The following is a 22,680-nucleotide window of genomic DNA, read 5'->3' on the forward strand; positions in this document are numbered from 1 at the left end:
AAACTGGAGGAAGTAAAGTGTTTTAGATATCTGGGAGTGGATCTGGCAGCAGATGGAACCATGGAAGTGGAAGTGAATCATAGGGTGGGGGAGGGGGCGAAAATCCTGGTAGCCTTGAAGAATGTTTGGAAGTCGAGAACATTATCTCGGAAAGCAAAAATGGCTATGTTTGAAGGAATAGTGGTTCCAACAATGTTGTATGGTTGCGAGGCGTGGGCTATGGATAGAGTTGTGCGCAGAAGGGTGGATGTGCTGGAAATGAGATGTTTGAGGACAATGTGTGGTGTGAGGTGGTTTGATCGAGTAAGTAATGTAAGGGTAAGAGAGATGTGCGGAAATAAAGAGAGCGTGGTTGAGAGAGCAGAAGAGGGTGTTTTGAAATGGTTTGGTCACATGGAGAGAATGAGTGAGTAAAGATTGACCAAGAGGATATATGTGTCGGAGGTGGAGGGAACGAGGAGAAGTGGGAGACCAAATTGGAGGTGGAAAGATGGAGTGAAAAAGATTTTGATCGGGGCCTGAACATGCAGGAGGGTGAAAGGCGGGCAAGGAATAGAGTGAATTGGATCGATGTGGTATACCAGGGTTGACGTGCTGTCAGTGGATTGAATCAGGGCATGTGAAGCGTCTGGGGTAAACTATGGAAAGTTGTGTGGGGCCTGGATGTGGAAAGGGAGCTGTGGTTTCGGGCATTATTGCATGACAGCTAGAGACTAAGTGTGAACGAATGGGGCCTTTGTTGTCTTTTCCTAGCGCTACCTCGCACACATGAGGGGGGAGGGGGATGGTACTCCATGTGTGGCGAGGTGGCGATGGGAATGAATAAAGGCAGACAGTGTGAATTGTGTGCATGGGTATATATGTATGTGTCTGCGTGTGTATATATATGTGTACATTGAGATGTATAGGTATGTATATTTGCGTGTGTGGACATGTATGTATATACATGTGTATGGGTGTGGGTTGGGCCATTTCTTTCGTCTGTTTCCTTGCACTACCTCGCAAATGCGGGAGACAGCGACAAAGCAAAATAAATAAATAAATAAATAATATGTTTATATATTTTATTTTGCTTTGTCGCTGTCTCCCGCGTTAACGAGGTAGCGCAAGGAAACAGACGAAAGAAAGGCCCAACTCACCCACATACACATGTATATACATATACGTCCACACACGCAAATATACATACCTATACATCTCAACATATACATGTATATACACACACAGACATATACATATATACACGTGTACATAATTCATACTGTCTGCCTTTATTTATTCCCATCGCCACCCCACCACACATGTAATAACAACCCCCTCCCCCCTCATGTGTGCGAGGTAGTGCTAGAAAAGACAACAAAGGCCCCATTCGTTCACACTCAGTCTCTAGCTGTCATGTAATAATGCACCGAAACCAAAGCTCCCTTTCCACATCCAGGCACCACACAACTTTCCATGGTTTACCCAGACGCTTAACAAGCTCTGGTTCAATCCATTAACAGCACATCGACCCCGGTAAACAGCATCATTCCAATTCACTCTATTCCTTGCACGCCTTTCACCCTCCTGAATGTTCAGGCCCCGATCACTCAAAATCTTTTTCACTCCATCTTTCCACCTCCAATTTGGTCTCCCACTTCTCCTCGTTCCCTCCAACTCTGACACATATATCCTCTTGGTCAATCTTTCCTCACTAATTCTCTCCATGTGACCAAACCATGTCAACACACCCTCTTCTGCTCTCTCAACCACACTCATTCTATTACCACACATCTCTCTTACCCTATTATTACTTACTCGATCAAACCACCTCACACCACATATTGTCCTCAAACATCTCAATCCCAGCACATCCATCCTCCTCCGCACAACTCTATCTATAGCCCATGCCTCGCAACCATATAACATTGTTGGAACCACTATTCCGTCAAACATACCCATTTTTGCTTTCCGAGATAATATTCTCAACTTCCACACATTCTTCAATGCTCCCAAAACTTTCGCCCCCTCCCCCACCCTATGGTTCTATCCGCTGCCAAATCCACTCCCAGATATCTAAAACACTTCACTTCCTCCAGTTTTTCTCCATTCAAACTTACCTCCCAAAGGACTTGTCCCTCAACCCTACTGTACCTAATAACTTTGCTCTTATTTACATTTACTCTCAGCTTTCTTCTTTCACACACTTTACCAAACTCAGTCACCAGCTTCTACAGTTTCTCACATGAATCAGCCACCAGCACTGTATCATCAGTGAACCACAACTGACTCACTTCCCAAGCTCTCTCATCCACAACAGACTGAATACTTGCCCCTCTTTCCAAAACTCTTGCATTCACCTCCCTAACATAGAAGTCTCTGCATGCAACTGGAAAATAGTTTGAGACATGTGCTAAGACTGTAAGTGAGTTCAGATAGGAAGAAGATTCACAAAGGGCTGAAAAATCTGCAGAGACTTTGAGTACACTCTCCAGAATGATACGAAAGAATTACAGAACAAGTTTGTTAAATGTCTTAAAAACCCATTTGACTTAAAAAGACCTTGGAAAATGCAGTGAAATCTAAGTATGAGGCTCTGTCCTTTTATCTATGGGAGAGCTCTGGAGTAAATCCAAATCAGACCAAAAAATTCCCATTCATAAACATAGTTTTGAAACATTTAGCACGAATTTTCAGTTTGATGGAAGATTCCATGCCCTCAAGGCTCTGGAACACTTCATAATCTGCCATAAAATCTTCCATGGGAAAAAGAAAAACTATAAGGCCAAAGAAAAGCCTTCATCTCTCCCCAAAAGCAGAACACTCTCCAGAATGATACGAAAGAATTACAGAACAAGTTTGTTAAATGTCTTAAAAACCCATTTGACTTAAAAAGACCTTGGAAAATGCAGTGAAATCTAAGTATGAGGCTCTGTCCTTTTATCTATGGGAGAGCTCTGGAGTAAATCCAAATCAGACCAAAAAATTCCCATTCATAAACATAGTTTTGAAACATTTAGCACGAATTTTCAGTTTGATGGAAGATTCCATGCCCTCAAGGCTCTGGAACACTTCATAATCTGCCATAAAATCTTCCATGGGAAAAAGAAAAACTATAAGGCCAAAGAAAAGCCTTCATCTCTCCCCAAAAGCAGAACTGGTTATACTGAATATCTTCAAAGAATACAAGACTACCTATCTGTTTTCTGTGGGGGCTTACTTGGCAGCAGACAGGTTTCTCTTTCAAAAAAAATGTTGTAGTAATGAGATTACTGAGAACAAGCAAAAGAAAGTTCCCACTGAACTAACATCCTACTTATAAGAACCATAAGGCAGCATGTGGTCTTGAAGAAAAAGGAGCCTGGACTGCCTGTCAAAATTTAAGGAGAACTTTGGTTTCAACCAAACTCACCCTTACAGTAACAGAACACCATACAGCAGTGTAATAACATATATGTACAGAAACTGCACTACTCTTTCAAGAGCATTAGTTGGTGGTGCATTGGTACCTGGAGTGATTGTATGGCTAAAAGTGATGGTGGAGTGGCAATGGAAGTGGTGGTGGGGTTGGAGGCAATGGTGGAGGTTGCAGTAGATTTACTTACACTATAGTATGTACTTCACTTACAACTTATGTATTATACTCATCAATCTTGTAATGTAAAGTCAGTAAGAAAGCATAAAATGAGGTTTTCTGGAACAACAGTGTCAAAGCGTAAAGTGGTCTAACTGATGTCGATAGCTTGGGCAAAAGAGCAAGACTGACCCAACTATTCTGAGTAGCCTGAGCAAACGAAGCTCCATACAGTAGTAATACTATACTGTATGTAAGTATTAACACTTTACAGTACAATGAAATCTTTCATTTCCACGAATTACATAATCATTTTTGTTATCTATTAAATGCAGGGAATTCCATATCAGCGAGAAAACGTTAGTTTGTTCATGAGTCAGTAGATATGGTCCCATTTAAATATACAATATTACAATACAAGAATACAATAGTCTAAACATTCTTATATACAGAAACTGTACTGTACTTTCCATAGCAGTTGTTCATGATCACAAGTGTGAGGTGATTTGGACTGTCAATGGATTTATCTTGACTAATTCCAATAAATCTGAAAATAGTCTGATAGGACCTTGGGTGTCTGATAAAGCCGATTTCCAATATACAGACTTTGGTACAGCAGGTTTTACTGTAACTCCAAACTTAATGGAGAGGCGTAAATGTTAAGGGTAATGCAGCATCAGATCTAATATCCATTTTTAAGCAGTTTTAAGTAATTCTGATGTATACATCACTCTACACATCACTCTATGCAGCCTATCATAATGTTAAGCAAAATTGAGACAAATCAAATAATGCCATACTTATGAAGAGTATTTACAAACTATGACTAGTCAAATATTTCAGGCAAAGCACAAAGCATAGCATACCAAAGAAAGTAGAATGAATGAGATAAAATAGCATACAATCTTTAGGCAAGAACTTCATTACCCCTCATGCATTTTTATGACCCTGTTTTGTTATACAAACATCCAAGGTCATTAACTTTTACAAACACTCAAGGTCATTAACTGTCAATGATTTTAGCCGTGTACTAAAAATGTCTGTGCATAGTTTCCATCAGTTGGAAAAGGAAGAATGTGATTCAATTACCTGAAATTGAATTCAAGCTCTCAATAGTTACTTTGCTTATGTTGTCAACCCTAGTTCACAGAAACAATATCATTTGTTTCATGCACATACTCATGCCTGAGATGTCATTTCTCCCTTACAGAAAATGGAACGTTCTATACACACCCTCCTTTTTTTTCAAGACCACAAAGAAAGAACTAAATACTTATGATTCATGTCTTGTAAACCACAAATAAGTAAAAACAGCACTGATCAGGCACTGAGAAAAGCGGAACCAAGGTGGCAGCACTATCCACTATCCCTAAAATGAATAGCTAGGGCTTGGTGTACTTTGCCAAGTCAGTTGCATCATGGCCTCATGGGCCAAAGCAGGTTACATTATGATAATTCAGCCCAGTGGATAAGCACCCCCATACTTTTTATGGTGGTAAAAAGGGGTAAACTTTAATTGATTTAACCCCATTCTGGAATGGTGTTTTTACCCCTTGCATGCTACTTTTCTCTCAAATGCTTTGTCCACAGGTGAAAGACACAAAGTTCTACTCTATAGACATGATTAACTCCGTATCTGCTGTATGCCTGTTAGGAAATTACATCTATGGTCACTGTAAGAAAACAGCTTATGCAAAAATAAATTCATGCCACTATAAAAAGCATTTCCATTTCCCTAAAATTTTTCACAGAAAATGAATCTTATTACTCCTTTCACATTAATCCTAATGAGCTTATTGCAAAGTTGATACATTCTATTACTGAACAGTCATACAATAAATGCTTTCATTGCTTGCTATGATCAACTTGTGATTGAAACAATAATTTGCAAAACTGGTCATTACAGAATGATTTTTGCTTCTGATATGGTCAACAGCAGGGTAACTGATAATTATAATACAAAATCCATGGTGAGAGGGATAACAATTACTAAGTGGCAATCAATGAGCAAACACTGATGGAGCAATAAATATATCTATATGGAAGAGAATATATAAGCTATTTTAAATTTTTTGAGAAGCATACAAATGTTACTGTTAATGCAGCAGCTGATTCAAGTTTTAGGCCAGTTTTAGCTTACCTTTAATCAAACTTGCATGATTCAGTAAACTGAGCACAATTTTCAGCAAAAGGAAGTGATTTCAGATTCACTTATACCACATAGAAACCATGACTACAGCTAAACATTTCAGGTACAGTATAAAGTATGTTCTGTCAAAGTACACTGACATAAAGACGGCCTGGCATGCTGGCAAGAACATCACTGCTCCTCATGAACTTTCAGGACATTTAGTTATTTTACATGAACACCATAGGTCATCCCCTATCAATGAACAGAGCTCTGTATTATAAATTCATGTACAAAACATCAGAGGTATAAGTTTGTTGAGTATTCCTGGTAAATCATATGGGAGGGTATTGATTGAGAGGTTGAAGGCATGTACAGAGCATCAGATTGGGGAAGAGCAGTGTGGTTTCAGAAGTGGTAGAGGATGTGTGGATCAGGTGTTTGCTTTGAAGAATGTATGTGAGAAATACTTAGAAAAGCAAATGGATTTGTATGTAGCATTTATGAATCTGGAGAAGGCATATGATAGAGTTGATAGAGATGCTCTGTGGAAGGTACTAAGAGTATATGGTGTGGGTGGCAAGTTGTCAGAAGCAGTGAAAAGTTTTTATCAAGGATGTAAGGCATGTGTGCGTGTAAGAAGAGAGGAAAGTGATTGGTTCTCAGTGAATGTAGGTTTGCGGCAGGGGTGTGTGATGTCTCCATGGTTGTTCAATTTGTTTATGGATGGGGTTGTTAGGGAGGTGAATGCAAGAGTTTTGGAAAGAGGGGCAAGTATGCAGTCTGTTGTGGATGAAAGAGCTTAGGAAGTGAGTCAGTTGTTGTTCATTGATGATACAGCGCTGGTGGCTGATTCATGTGAGAAACTGCAGAAGCTGGTGACTGAGTTTGGTAAAGTGTGAAAGAAGAAAGTTAAGAGTAAATGTGAATAAGAGCAAGGTTATTAGGTACAGTAGGGTTGAGGGTCAAGTCAATTGGGAGGTAAGTTTGAATAGAGAAAAACTAGAGGAAGTGAAGTGTTTTAGATATCTGGTAGTGGATCTGGCAGCGGATGGAACCATGGAAGCAGAAGTGAATCATAGGGTGGGGGAGGGGACGAAAGTCCTGGGAGCCTTGAAGAATGTCTGGAAGTCGAGAACATTATCTCCGAAAGCAAAAACGGGTATGTTTGAATGAATAGTGGCTCCAACAATGTTGTATGGTTGCGAGGCGTGGGCTATGGATAGAGTTGTGCGCAGGAAGGTGGATGTGCTGGAAATGAGATGTTTGAGGACAATATGTGGTGTGAGGTGGTTTGATTGAGTAAGTAATGTAAGGGTAAGAGAGATGTGTGGAAATAAAAAGAGCGTGGTTGAGAGAGCAGAAGAGGGTGTTTTGAAATGGTTTGGGCACATGGAGAGAATGAGCGAGGAAAGATTGACCAAGAGGATATATGTGTCGGAGGTGGAGGGAACGAGGAGAAGTGGGAGACCAAATTGGAGGTGGAAAGATGGAGTGAAAAAGATTTTGAGTGATCGGGGCCTGAACATGCAGGAGGGTGAAAGGTGGGCAAGGAATAGAGTGAATTGGATCAATGTGGTATACCGAGGTCAACGTGCTGTCAATGGATTGAATCAGGGCATGTGAAGCGTCTGGGGTAAACCATGGAAAGTTGTGTGGGGCCTGGATGTGGAAAGGGAGCTGTGGTTTCGGGCATTATTACATGACAGCCAGAGACTGAGTGTGAACGAATGGGGCCTTTGTTGTCTTTTCCTAGCGCTACCTCGCACACATGAGGGGGGAGGGGGACGTTATTCCATGTGTGGCGAGGTGGCGATGGGAATAAATAGGGGCAGACAGTATGAATTATGTTATTTTTATTTATTTATATTTATTTTGCTTTGTCACTGTCTCCCGCGTTTGTGAGGTAGCGCAAGGAAACAGACGAAAGAAATGGCCCAACCCACCCCCATACACATGTATATACATACACGTCCACACAGCAAATATAAATACCTGTACATCTCAATGTACACATATATATACATACACAGACATATACATATATACCCATGCACACAATTCTCACTGTCTGCCTTTATTCATTCCCATCGCCACCTCGCCACACATGGAATACCATCCCCCTCCCCCCTCATATGTGCAAGGTAGTGCTAGGAAAAGACAACAAAGGCCCCATTCGTTCACACTCAGTCTCTAGCTGTCATGCAATAATGCCCGAAACCACAGCTCCCTTTCCACATCCAGGCCCCACACAACTTTCCATGGTTTACCCCAGACGCTTCACATGCCCAGATTCAATCCACTGACAGCACGTCAACCCCGGTATACCACATCGATCCAATTCACTCTATTCCTTGCCCGCCTTTCACCCTCCTGCATGTTCAGGCCCCGATCACTCAAAATCTTTTTCACTCCATCTTTCCACCTCCAATTTGGTCTCCCACTTCTCCTCGTTCCCTCCACCTCCGACACATATATCCTCTTGGTCAATCTTTCCTCACTCATTCTCTCCATGTGACCAAACCATTTCAAAACACCCTCTTCTGCTCTCTCAACCACGCTCTTTTTATTTCCACACATCTCTCTTACCCTTACATTACTTACTCGATCAAACCACCTCACACCACACATTGTCCTCAAACATCTCATTTCCAGCACATCCACCCTCCTGCGCACAACTCTATCCATAGCCCACGCCTCGCAACCATACAACATTGTTGGAACCACTATTCCTTCAAACATAGCCATTTTTGCTTTCCGAGATAATGTTCTCGACTTCCACACATTCTTCAAGGCTCCCAGGATTTTCGCCCCCTCCCCCACCCTATGATTCACTTCCGCTTCCATGGTTCCATCCGCTGCCAGATCCACTCCCAGATATCTAAAACACTTCACTTCCTCCAGTTTTTCTCAATTCAAACTTACCTCCTAATTGACTTGACCCTCAACCCTACTGTACCTAATAACCTTGCTCTTATTCACATTTACTCTTAACTTTCTTCTTCCACACACTTTTCCAAATTCAGTCACCAGCTTCTGCAGTTTCTCACATGAATCAGCCACCAGCACTGTATCATCAGCGAACAACAACTGACTCACTTCCCAAGCTCTCTCATCCACAACAGACTTCATACTTGCCCCTCTTTCCAAAACTCTTGCATTCACCTCCCTAAAAACCCCATCCATAAACAAATTAAACAACCATGGAGACATCACACACCCCTGCCACAAACCTACATTCACTGAGAACCAATCACTTTTCTCTCTTCCTACACGTACACATGCCTTACATCCTCGATAAAAACTTTTCACTGCTTCTAACAACTTGCCACCCACACCATATATTCTTCATACCTTCCACAGAGCATCTCTATCAACTCTATCATATGCCTTATCCAGATCCATAAATGCTACATACAAATCCATTTGCTTTTCTAAGTATTTCTCACATACATTCTTCAAAGCAAACACCTGATCCACACATCCTCTACCACTTCTGAAACCACACTGCTCTTCCCCAATCTGATGCTCTGTACATGCCTTCACCCTCTCAATCAATACCCTCCCATATAATTTACCAGGAATACTCAACAAACTTATACCTCTGTAATTTGAGCACTCACTCTTATCCCCTTTGCCTTTGTACAATGGCACTATGCACTATGCATTCCGCCAATCCTCAGGCACCTCACCATGAGTCATACATGAATTATGTACATGTGTATATATGTATATGTCTGTGTGTGTATATATGTGTACATTGAGATGTATAGGTATGTATATTTGCGTGTGTGGACGTGTATGTATATACATGTGTATGGGGGTGAGTTGGGCCATTTCTTTTGTCTGTTTCCTTGCACTACCTCGCAAACGCGAGAGACAGCGACAAAGCAAAATAATAAAAAAATAATAATATAAAACATCTATTTCAATTCTGTCTCTATTGGTGGAAAGAGGGAAAGAAATGAGATCTGACTACCCATCATCACATTTAAACACTCAGTACCTCCTTTCCTTACAATTTACTGAGACAATGCAGTTTCTTTCACAGACATTCTCATATATGATTTGTCACTTCCTCAGAAAAGAGGATATTCTATACAAACAGTCCTTTGAAAACCAAAACACCTTATCAACTACTTACACTCACCTCGCTTCATCAAAAATATCCAGCAAAATGAAGCCTGTAGCCTGTACCAAACAATGAACATATCACTTCATAATAATATAGAATATCCAGTGCACATTTCATTTTTGTATTAACACTAATTCATAGAGTATTAATATATAGTCTGTGTTTACTTCCTTAATTTTCAAAGTACTCTCAAGGGTTATTATCTCACGAGTACAAATTCTTGCATTTGATGGTTAAAACAACTAGAAACTTGTACTGCACATATATCTACCGGACAATATCAGTGATCTCTGTTTTTTCATAACTCTGTTTAAAGGAAAGGTTGAAATCCATTCATACTCATTAATCTTTCTAAAACCCATTTTCTTCTCCCAAGTGCAATAAACATAGCAGTTAACGATACACAGTATATCAAACTTACGTATTTTGGTGAGCACGCTGGTAACAGTTGAAGTGGTCATTATTTTTGTGATACATAGTTGGGTAGCCAACTTTGAATTCCTTTCTAGCACCACCAACCTGTATCAGAACATTGTATGATAATACAATTATCTATAATCTGGACAGAGGTGAATACACAAACTGCAATCATCAATGTATATTCACAAAATATTGAATATAGGCACAAGGGAAAAATAAACATATCTGATAGGAAGGATGTGTGGGCTCACTCAAGCAGGGTTTACAGTAAGAATATGTAAAAATGTGAAAATCAGTGTTTTAGCTGCCATGTGTTATGCACTGAAACCAAAGCTCCCTATCCACAATCATGCACCACAGGCCTTTCCATGGTTTTCCCCAGACACTATACATGTCCTGGTTCAATCCAGTGACAGCACGTCAACCTTGGTACACCACATCGTTCCAATTCAATCTATTCATTGCATGCCTCTCACCCTCCTGTATGTTCAGGCCCCAATCACTCAAAATCTTTTTCACTTCATCCTTCCACCTCCAGCTGGGTCTCCCACCTCTTGTTCCCTTCACCTCTTAACACAAACATCTTCTTTGTCAATCTTTCCTCACTCATTTTCTCCATATGTCCAAACCATTTCAACACACCCTCTTCTACTCTCTCAACCACACTCCTTTTATTTCCACACATCTCTCTTACCCTTTCATTACTTACTAGACCAAACCACCTCACACCACATACTGTTCTCAAACATTTCATTTCCAACACATCCACCCTCCTCCATACAACCCTATCTATAGCCCATGCCTCAAAACCATATAACATTGTTGGAACTACTTTTTCTTCAAACAAATCAATTTTTGCTCTCTGATATAACGTTCTCTCCTTCCACACATTTTTCATCACTCCCAGAACCTTCACCATCTCCCCAACCCTGTGACTCACTTCCGCTTCCATGGTTCCATCCGCTGCTAAGTCCACTGCCAGATATCTAAAACACTTCACTTCCTCCAGTTTTTCTCCATTCAAACTTACATACCAATTAACTTGTCCCTCAACCCTACTAAACCTAATAAACTTGTTCTTACTCACATTTGCTCTCAACTTTCTCGTTTCACACACTTTACCAAACTGAGTCACCAATCTCTGCAGTTTCTCACCCGAATCAACCACTACAGCTGTGTCATCAGCGAACAACAACTGACTCACTTCCCAGGCCCTCTCATCCACAACAGACTACATACTCGCCCCTCTCTCCAAAACTCTTACATTTACCTCCCTAACCATCCCATCCATAAATAAATTAAACAACATAGGGACATCACACTACCCTGCCACACACCGACATTCACTGGGAACCAATCATCCTCTTCCCCTCCTACTCATACACTTGCCCTACATCCTTGGTAAAAGCTTTTCCCTGCTTGTAGCACCTTACCTCCACAACATATACTCTTAACACCTTCCACAAAGCATCTCTATCAACCCTATCATATGCCTTCTCCAAATCAATAAATGTTTCATACAAATCCATGTTTTTCCAAATATTTCTCACATACATTCTTCAAAGCAAACACTTGATCCACACATCCTCTACCACTTCACAAACCACACTGCTCCTCCCCAAAATGATGCTCTGTATATTATCCCTGGGGATAGAGAAAGAATACTTCCCACGCATTCCCTGCATGTCGTAGGTGACTAAAAGGGGAGGGAGTGGTGGGCTGGAAATCCTCCCCTTCAATCTTTTTTTTTACCTTTTCAAAAACAGAGAAGGGGACTAAGTGAAGTTACTCCCTCTAGGGCTCAGTCCTCTGTTCTTAATGCTACCTCACTAATGTGGGAAATGGCAACTATGTATGAAAGAAAAAAAAAAAATGCTTGCATAGTGCCATTGTACAAAGGCAAAAGGGGATAAAAGTGAGTGCTCAAATTACATAGGTATAAGTTTGTTGAGTACTCCTGGGAATTTATACGGGAGTGTATTGATTAAGAGGGTGAAGGCATGTACAGAGCATCAGACTGGGGAACAGCAGTGTGGTTTCAGAAGTGGTAGAGGATGTGTGGATCAGGTGTTTGCTTTGAAGAATGTATGTGAGAAATACTTAGAAAAGCAAATGGATTTGTATGTAGCATTAATGGATCTAGAGAAGACATATGATAGAATGGAAGGTATTAAGAATATATGGCGTAGGAGGCAAGATGTTTCAAGCAAAGTTTTTATCGAGGATGTAAGGCATGTGTACGTGTAGGAAGAGAGGAAAGTGATGGATTCTCAGTGAATGTAGGTTTGCGGCAGGGGTGTGTGATGTCTGCATGGTTGTTTAATTTGTTTATGGATGGGGTTGTTAGGGAGGTGAATGCAAGAGTTTTGGAAAGAGGGGCAAGTATGAAGTGGTTTGATCGAGTAAGTAATGAAAGGGTAAGAGAGATGTGTGGTAATAAAAAAAGTGTTGTTGAGTATTCAGAAGAGGGTGTTTTGAAATGGTTTGGTCACATGGAGAGAATGAGAGAGGAAAGATTGACAAAGAGGATAAATGTTTAAGAGGTGGAGTGAACGAGAAGTGGGAGACCAAAATGGAGGTGAAAAGATGGAGTGAAAAAGATTTTGAGCGATGGGGGCCTGAACATGCAGGAAGGTTAAAGGCATGCATGGAATAGAGTGAATTGGAATGATGTGGTATACCGGGGTCAACGTGCTGTCAATGGATTGAACCAGGCCATGTGAAGCATATGGGGTAAACCATGGAAAGTTTTGTGGGGCCTGGATTTGGAAAGGGAGCTGTGGTTTCAGTGCATTATACATGACAGCTAGAGACTGTGAGCGAATGTTGCCTTTGTTGTCTATTCCTTGCGCTACCTCAGGCGCAAGCGGGGGAGGGGGTTGTCATTTCATGTGCGCAGGGTGGTGACGGGAATGAATATAAACAGCAAGTATGAATTATGTACGTGTGTATATATATGTACATGTCCGTGTATGTATATATATGTATACTTTGAAATGTATAAGTATGCATATTTGCATACCTATGTTTTGGAAGGAGGTAAATAAAGTGCGTAAGACAAGGGAGCAAATGGGAACTTCAGTGAAGGGGGCAAATGGGGAGGTGATAACTAGTGGTGATGTGAGAAGGAGATGGAGTGAGTATTATGAAGGTTTGTTGAATGTGTTTGATGATAGAGTAGCAGATGTGGGGTGTCTTGATCAAGGTGGTATGCAAAGTGAGAGGGTTAGGGAAAATGATTTGGTAAATAGAGAAGAGGTAGTAAAAGCTTTACGGAAGATGAAAGCCGGCAAAGCAACAGGTCTGGATGGCATTGCAGTGGAATTTATTATAAAAGGGGTGACTGTATTGTTGACTGGTTGGTAAGGTTATTTAATGTATGTATGATTCATGGTGAGGTGCCTGAGGATTGGCGGAATGCTTGCATAGTGCCATTGTACAAAGGCAAAGGGGATAAGAGTGAGTGTTCAAATTACAGAGGTATAAGTTTGTTGAGTATTCCTGGTAAATTATATGGGAGGGTATTGATTGAGAGGGTGAAGGCATATACAGAGCATCAGATTGGGGAAGAGCAGTGTGGTTTCAGAAGTGGTAGAGGATGTGTGGATCAGGTGTTTGCTTTGAAGAATGTATGTGAGAAATACTTAGAAAAACAAATGGATTTGTATGTAGCATTTATGGATCTGAAGAAGGCATATGATAGAGTTGATAGAGATGCTCTGTGGAAGGTATTAAGAATATATGGTGTGGGAGGAAAGTTGTTAGAAGCAGTGAAAAGTTTTTATCGAGGATGTAAGGCATGTGTACGTGTAGGAAGAGAGGAAAGTGATTGGTTCTCAGTGAATGTAGGTTTGTGGCAGGGGTGTGTGATGTCTCCATGGTTGTTTAATTTGTTTATGGATGGGGTTGTTTGGGAGGTGAATGCAAGAGTTTTGGAAAGAGGGGCACGTATGCAGTCTGTTGTGGATGAGAGAGCTTGGGAAGTGAGTCAGCTGTTGTTCGCTGATGATACAGTGCTGGTGGCTGATTCATGTAAGAAACTGCAGAAGCTGGTGACTGAGTTTGGTAAAGTGTGTGAAAGAAGAAAGTTAAGAGTAAATGTGAATAAGAGCAAGGTTATTAGGTACAGTAGGGGTGAGGGTCAAGTCAATTGGGAGGTAAGTTTGAATGGAGAAAAGCTGGAGGAAGTGAAGTGTTTTAGGTATCTGGGAGTGGATCTGGCAGCGGATGGAACCATGGAAGCAGAAGTGAATCATAGGGTGGGGGAGGGGGCGAAAATTCTGGGAGCCTTGAAGAATGTGTGGAAGTCGAGAACATTATCTCGGAAAGCAAAAATGGGTATGTTTGAAGGAATTGTGGTTCCAACAATGTTGTATGGTTGCGAGGCATGGGCTATGGATAGAGTTGTGCGCAGGAGGGTGGATGTGCTGGAAATGAGATGTCTGAGGACAATATGTGGTGTGAGGTGGTTTGATCGAGTAAGTAATGTAAGGGTGAGAGAGATGTGTGGAAATAAAAAGAGTGCGGTTGAGAGAGCAGAAGAGGGTGTTTTGAAATGGTTTGGTCACATGGAGAGAATGAGTGGGAAAAGATTGACCAAGAGGATATATGTGTCAGAGGTGGAGGGAACGAGGAGAAGTGGGAGACCAAATTGGAGGTGGAAAGATGGAGTGAAAAAGATTTTGAGTGATTGGGGCCTGAACATGCAGGAGGGTGAAAGGCGTGCAAGGAATAGAGTGAATTGGAACGATGTGGTATACCAGGGTCGACGTGCTGTCAATGATTGAACCAGGGTATGTGAAGCGTCTGGGGTAAACCATGCAAAGTGTGTGAGGCCTGGATGTGGAAAGGGAGCTGTGGTTTCCGTGCATTATTACATGACAGCTAGAGACTGAGTGTGAACGAATGGGGCCTTTGGTGTTTTTCCTAGCGCTACCTCGCACACATGAGGGGGGAGGGGGTTGTTATTCCATGTGTGGCGGGGTGGCGATGGGAACAAATAAAGGCAGATAGTATGAATTATGTACATGTGTATATATGTATATGTCTGTGTGCGTATATATATGTGTACATTGAGATGTATAGGTATGTATATTGTGCATGTGTGGACATGTATGTATATACAAGTGTATGTGGGCGGGTTGGGCCATTCTTTCGTCTGTTTCCTTGCGCTACCTCGCTAACGCGGGAGACAGCGACAAAGCAAAATAAATAAATAAATAATTTGCATCTGTGGACGTGTGTGTATATACATGTGTATGTGGGTGGGTTGGGCCATTCTTTCCTTGCTGTTTCCCGCATCAGCGAGGTAACGCCAGGAAACAGATGAAGAATGGCCTATCCACTCATATATATATATATATATATATATATATATATATATATATATATATATATATATATATATATATATATATATATATTCTTTCTTTTAAACTATTCGCCATTTCCCGCATTAGCGAGGTAGCGTTAAGAACAGAGGACTGGGCCTTTTTAGGAATATCCTCACCTGGCCCCACTCTGTTCCTTCTTTTGGAAAATAAAAAAAAAAAACGAGAGGGGAGGATTTCCAGCCCCCCGCTCCCTCCCCTTTTAGTCGCCTTCTATGACACGCAAGGAATACGTGGGAAGTATTCTTAATCCCCTATCCCCATATATATATATTTTTTTTTTTCAAACTATTCGCCATTTCCCGCATTAGCGAGGTAGCGTTAAGAACAGAGGACTGGGCCTTTTTCGGAATATCCTCACTTGGCCCCCTCTGTTCCTTCTTTTGGAAAATTAAAAAAAAAAACGAGAGGGGAGGATTTCCAGCCCCCCGCTCCCTCCCCTTTTAGTCGCCTTCTATGACACGCAAGGAATACGTGGGAAATATTCTTAATCCCCTATCCCCATATATATATATATATATATATATATATATATATATATATATATATATATATATATATATGTAGCTTTTATGGATCTGGAGAAGGCATATGATAGAGTTGATAGAGATGCTCTGTGGAAGGTATTAAGAATATATGGTGTGGGAGGAAAGTTGTTAGAAGCAGTGAAAAGTTTTTATCGAGGATGTAAGGCATGTGTACGTGTAGGAAGAGAGGAAAGTGATTGGTTCTCAGTGAATGTAGGTTTGCGGCAGGGGTGTGTGATGTCTCCATGGTTGTTTAATTTGTTTATGGATGGGGTTGTTAGGGAGGTAAATGCAAGAGTTTTGGAAAGAGGGGCAAGTATGAAGTCTGTTGGGGATGAGAGAGCTTGGGAAGTGAGTCAGTTGTTGTTCGCTGATGACACAGCGCTGGTGGCTGATTCATGTGTGAAACTGCAGAAGCTGGTGACTGAGTTTGGTAAAGTGTGTGGAAGAAGAAAGTTAAGAGTAAATGTGAATAAGAGCAAGGTTATTAGGTACAGTAGGGTTGAGGGTCAAGTCAATTGGGAGGTGAGTTTGAATGGAGAAAAACTGGAGGAAGTGAAGTGTTTTAGATATCTGGGAGTGGATCTGGCAGCGGATGGAACCATGGAAGCGGAAGTGGATCATAGGGTGGGGGAGGGGGCGAAAATTCTGGGGGCCTTGAAGAATGTGTGGAAGTCGAGAACATTATCTCGGAAAGCAAAAATGGGTATGTTTGAAGGAATAGTGGTTCCAACAATGTTGTATGGTTGCGAGGCGTGGGCTATGGATAGAGTTGTGCGCAGGAGGATGGATGTGCTGGAAATGAGATGTTTGAGGACAATGTGTGGTGTGAGGTGGTTTGATCGAGTGAGTAACGTAAGGGTAAGAGAGATGTGTGGAAATAAAAAGAGCGTGGTTGAGAGAGCAGAAGAGGGTGTTTTGAAGTGGTTTGGGCACATGGAGGGGATGAGTGAGGAAAGATTGACCAAGAGGATATATGTGTCGGAGGTGGAGGGAACAAGGAGAAGAGGGAGACCAAATTGGAGGTGGAAAGATGGAGTGAAAAAGATTTTGTGTGATCGGGGCCTGAACATGCAGGAGGGTGAAAGGAGGGCAAGGAATAGAGTGAATTGGAGCGATGTGGTATACCGGGGCTGACGTGCTGTCAGTGGATTGAATCAAGGCATGTGAAGCGTCTGGGGTAAACCATGGAAAGCTGTGTAGGTATGTATATTTGCGTGTGTGGACATATGTATATACATGTGTATGGGGGGGGGGGGGGGGGGGTTGGGCCATTTCTTTCGTCTGTTTCCTTGCGCTACCTCGCAAACACGGGAGACAGCGACAAAGTATAAAAAAGAAAAAAAATATATTTTACTCTTAACTTTCTTCTTTCACACACATATATACATACACATAACGTAAACATACATATACATACACAGACATATACATATTCATACTTGCTTGCCTTCATCTATTACAGTCTTTATATACAAGATTTTTTTTTCTCGTTCATATTAGTGAGGATGGGAAGAAAGCAATGCATGCGGACGGTCGGATAGTGGAACCATGCGATCAGGGTATATGATTAGGAATGTGAATAAGAGCAAGGTTATTAGGTACAGTAGGGTTGAGGGTCAAGTCAATTGGGAGGTGAGTTTGAATGGAGAAAAACTGGAGGAAGTGAAGTGTTTTAGATATCTGGGAGTGGATCTGGCAGCGGATGGAACCATGGAAGCGGAAGTGGGTCATAGGGTGGGGGAGGGGGCAAAAATTCTGGGAGCCTTGAAGAATGTGTGGAAGTCGAGAACATTATCTCGGAAAGCAAAAATGGGTATGTTTGAAGGAATAGTGGTTCCAACAATGTTGTATGGTTGCGAGGCGTGGGCTATGGTTTGAGTTGTGCGCAGGAGGATGGATGTGCTGGAAATGAGATGTTTGAGGACAATGTGTGGTGTGAGGTGGTTTGATCGAGTAAGTAACGTAAGGATAAGAGAGATGTGTGGAAATAAAAAGAGTGTGGTTGAGAGAGCAGAAGAGGGTGTTTTGAAATGGTTTGGGCACATGGAGAGAATGAGTGAGGAAAGATTGACCAAGAGGATATATGTGTCGGAGGTGGAGGGAACGAGGAGAAGAGGGAGACCAAATTGGAGGTGGAAAGATGGAGTGAAAAAGATTTTGTGTGATCGGGGCCTGAACATGCAGGAGGGTGAAAGGAGGGCAAGGAATAGAGTGAATTGGAGCGATGTGGTATACCGGGGTTGATGTGCTGTCAGTGGATTGAATCAAGGCATGTGAAGCGTCTAGGGTAAACCCTGGAAAGCTGTGTAGGTATGTATATTTGCGTGTGTGGACGTATGTATATACATGTGTATGGGGGTGGGTTGGGCCATTTCTTTCGTCTGTTTCCTTGCGCTACCTCGCAAACGCGGGAGACAGCGACAAAGCAAAAAAAAAAAAAAAAAAAAAAAAATATATATATATATATATATATATATATATATATATATATATATATATATATATATATATATATAAGGTAGTAAAAGCTTTGCGGAAGATGAAAGCCGGCAAGGCAGCAGGTTTGGATGGTATTGCAGTGGAATTTATTAAAAAAGGGGGTGACTGTATTGTTGACTGGTTGGTAAGGTTATTTAATGTATGTATGACTCATGGTGAGGTGCCTGAGGATTGGCGGAATGCGTGCATAGTGCCATTGTACAAAGGCAAAGGGGATAAAAGTGAGTGCTCAAATCATAGAGGTATAAGTTTGTTGAGTATTCCTGGTAAATTATATGGGAGGGTATTGATTGAGAGGGTGAAGGCATGTACAGAGCATCAGATTGGGGAAGAGCAGTGCAGTTTCAGAAGTGGTAGAGGATGTGTGGATCAGGTGTTTGCTTTGAAGAATGTATGTGAGAAATACTTAGAAAAGCAAATGGATTTGTATGTAGCATTTATGGATCTGGAGAAGGCATATGATAGAGTTGATAGAGATGCTCTGTGGAAGGTATTAAGAATATATGGTGTGGGAGGAAAGTTGTTAGAAGCAGTGAAAAGTTTTTATCGAGGATGTAAGGCATGTGTACGTGTAGGAAGAGAGGAAAGTGATTGGTTCTCAGTGAATGTAGGTTTGCGGCAGGGGTGTGTGATGTCTCCATGGTTGTTTAATTTGTTTATGGATGGGGTTGTTAGGGAGGTAAATGCAAGAGTCCTGGAAAGAGGGGCAAGTATGAAGTCTGTTGGGGATGAGAGAGCTTGGGAAGTGAGTCAGTTGTTGTTCGCTGATGATACAGCGCTGGTGGCTGATTCATGTGAGAAACTGCAGAAGCTGGTGACTGAGTTTGGTAAAGTGTGTGGAAGAAGAAAGTTAAGAGTAAATGTGAATAAGAGCAAGGTTATTAGGTACAGTAGGGTTGAGGGTCAAGTCAATTGGGAGGTGAGTTTGAATGGAGAAAAACTGGAGGAAGTGAAGTGTTTTAGATATCTGGGAGTGGATCTGTCAGCGGATGGAACCATGGAAGCGGAAGTGGATCATAGGGTGGGGGAGGGGGCGAAAATTTTGGGAGCCTTGAAAAATGTGTGGAAGTCGAGAACATTATCTCGGAAAGCAAAAATGGGTATGTTTGAAGGAATAGTGGTTCCAACAATGTTGTATGGTTGCGAGGCGTGGGCTATGGATAGAGTTGTGCGCAGGAGGATGGATGTGCTGGAAATGAGATGTTTGAGGACAATGTGTGGTGTGAGGTGGTTTGATCGAGTAAGTAACGTAAGGGTAAGAGAGATGTGTGGAAATAAAAAGAGCGTGGTTGAGAGAGCAGAAGAGGGTGTTTTGAAATGGTTTGGGCACATGGAGAGAATGAGTGAGGAAAGATTGACCAAGAGGATATATGTGTCGGAGGTGGAGGGAACGAGGAGAAGAGGGAGACCAAATTGGAGGTGGAAAGATGGAGTGAAAAAGATTTTGTGTGATCAGGGCCTGAACATGCAGGAGGGTGAAAGGAGGGCAAGGAATAGAGTGAATTGGAGCGATGTGGTATACAGGGGTTGACGTGCTGTCAGTGGATTGAATCAAGGCATGTGAAGCGTCTGGGGTAAACCATGGAAAGCTGTGTAGGTATGTATATTTGCGTGTGTGGACGTGTGTATGTACATGTGTATGGGGGGGGGGGCATTTCTTTCGTCTGTTTCCTTGCGCTACCTCGCAAACGCGGGAGACAGCGACAAAGTATAAAAAATAAAAAAAATATATATATATATATATATATATATATATATATATATATATATATATATATATATATATATATATATATATATATATATCCCTGGGGATAGGGGATTAAGAATACTACCCACGTATTCCTTGCGTGTCGTAGAAGGCGACTAAAAGGGGAGGGAGCCGGAGGCTGGAAATCCTCCCCTCTCATTTTTTTTTTTTTTTTTTTTAATTTTCCAAAAGAAGGAACAGAGGGGGGCCAGATGAGGATATTCCACAAAGGCCCAGTCCTCTGTTCTTAACGCTACCTCGCTAATGCGGGAAATGGCGAATAGTTTAAAAGAAAGAAAAGATATATATATATATATATATATACATATTTTTTCATTTATTTGCTTTGTCGCTGTCTCCTGCGTTTGCGTGGTAGCGCAAGGAAACAGACGAAAGAAATGGCCCAACCCACCCCCATACACATGTATATACAGACACATCCACACACGCAAATATACATACCCATACATCTCAATGTACACATATATATACACACACAGACACATACATATATACACATGCACACAATCCACACTGCCTTTATTCATTCCCATCGCCACCTCGCCACACATGGAATAACATCCCTCTTCCCCCTCATGTGTGCGAGGTAGTGCTAGGAAAAGACAACAAAGGCCCCATTCGTTCACACTCAGTCTCTAGCTGTCATGTAATAATGCCCGAAACCACAGCTCCCTTTCCACATCCAGGCCCCACAGAACTTTCCATGGTTTATCCCTGACGCTTTACATGCCCTGATTCAATCCATTGACAGCACGTCTGCCCCGGTATACCACATCGATCCAATTCACTCTACTCCTTGCCCGCCTTTCACCCTCCTGCATAAATGCCCATACACAGGAAACATCATCGCTACCCCGTGCTTCAGCGAGGCAGCACCAGGAAAACAGGCACTCATTCTCTACCTGTCATATGTAATGCACCAAAACCACAGCTCCCTATCTACATCCAGGCCCCACAGCCCTTTCCTTGATTTACCCCAGACCTTTCACATGCCCTGGTTCAGTCCATTAACAGCCCGTCGACCCCAGGATATCACATAGTTCCAATTCACTCTATTCCTTGCATGCCTCTCACCCTCCTGTGTGTTCAGTCCCTGATCGCTTAAAATCTTTTTCACCCCATCCTTCCACCTCTAATTTGGTATCCTGCTTCTCCTTGTTCCCTCCACCTCTGACACATATATCCTCTTTATCAATCTTTCCTCACTCATTCTCTCCATATGTCCAAACTGTTCCAATACACCCTCTTCTCTTTCTCTCATCCACAATCTTTTTATTTTCACACATCTCTCTTGCTCTTTCATTACTTACTTGATCAAACCACCTCACACCACATACTGTCCTCCAACATTTCATTTCCAACACATCCACCCTCCTCTGTGCAACCCTATATATATCCCATGTCTTGCAACTGCATGATATTGTTGAAACTAATATTCCTTCAAAATACCCATTTTTGCTCTCCTTCACATTCTTCACTGCTCCTAAAACCTCACCCCCCCCACCCTGTGGCTTCTTCCTGCTTCCATGGTTCCATTCGCTGCTCTTTCAGATACCTAAAACACTTCACTTACTCCAATTTTTCTCCATTCATACTCACATCCCAATTAACTCGTTCCTCAACCCTACTAAACCCAATAATCTTTTTCTTATTCACATTTACTCTCAACTTTCTCCTTTCACACACTTTTCCAAACTCAGTCACCAACTACTGCAGTTTTTCCCTCAAATCAGCCACCAGAGCAGTATCATTGGCAAACAACAACTGACTCACTTCCCAGGCCCTCTCATCCCTAACAGACTGCATACTCCCCCCTCTCTCCAAGACTCTTGCATTTATCTCCCTAACCACCCCATCCATAAACAAATTAAACAACCATGGGGACATCACACACCCTTGCTGAAAACCAACCTTCACTAGGAACCAATCACTCCCATCTCTTCCTACAAATACACATGCCTTACATCCTTGGTAAAAACTTTTCACTGCTTCTAGCAGCTTACTTCTCACTCCAAATACTCTTAAAAACCTCCACAAAGCACCTCCATCAATCATATCATGTGCCTTCTCCGGATCCATAAATGCTACATACAAATCCATATCTTTTTCTAAGTATTTCTCACATACATTCTTAAAAGCAAAATCCTGATCCACACATCCTCTACCACTTCTGAAACCACATTGCTCTTCCCCAGTCTGATGCTCTGTACATGTCTTCACACTCTCAATCAATACCCTCCCATATAATTTCCCA

The 22,680-nt window shown here is 41.8% G+C and overlaps 1 protein-coding gene across 7 annotated transcripts in view; it reads right to left on the reverse strand.

Moving 5' to 3' along the window:
* LOC139753867 (glutathione S-transferase 3, mitochondrial-like) overlaps window positions 1–22,680 on the reverse strand; it is a 35,630-nt gene that overhangs the window by 6,870 nt on the left and 6,080 nt on the right. For all 7 annotated transcript variants that reach the window (XM_071670817.1, XM_071670820.1, XM_071670818.1 and 4 more), the window contains one exon: window positions 10,238–10,335. In XM_071670817.1, coding sequence (XP_071526918.1) covers window positions 10,238–10,335 — 98 coding nt within the window. The remainder of the gene's footprint in view (window positions 1–10,237; window positions 10,336–22,680) is intronic.

Source organism: Panulirus ornatus, chromosome 15 (genome assembly GCF_036320965.1).
Source record: "Panulirus ornatus isolate Po-2019 chromosome 15, ASM3632096v1, whole genome shotgun sequence".
Taxonomy (NCBI): domain Eukaryota; kingdom Metazoa; phylum Arthropoda; class Malacostraca; order Decapoda; family Palinuridae; genus Panulirus; species Panulirus ornatus.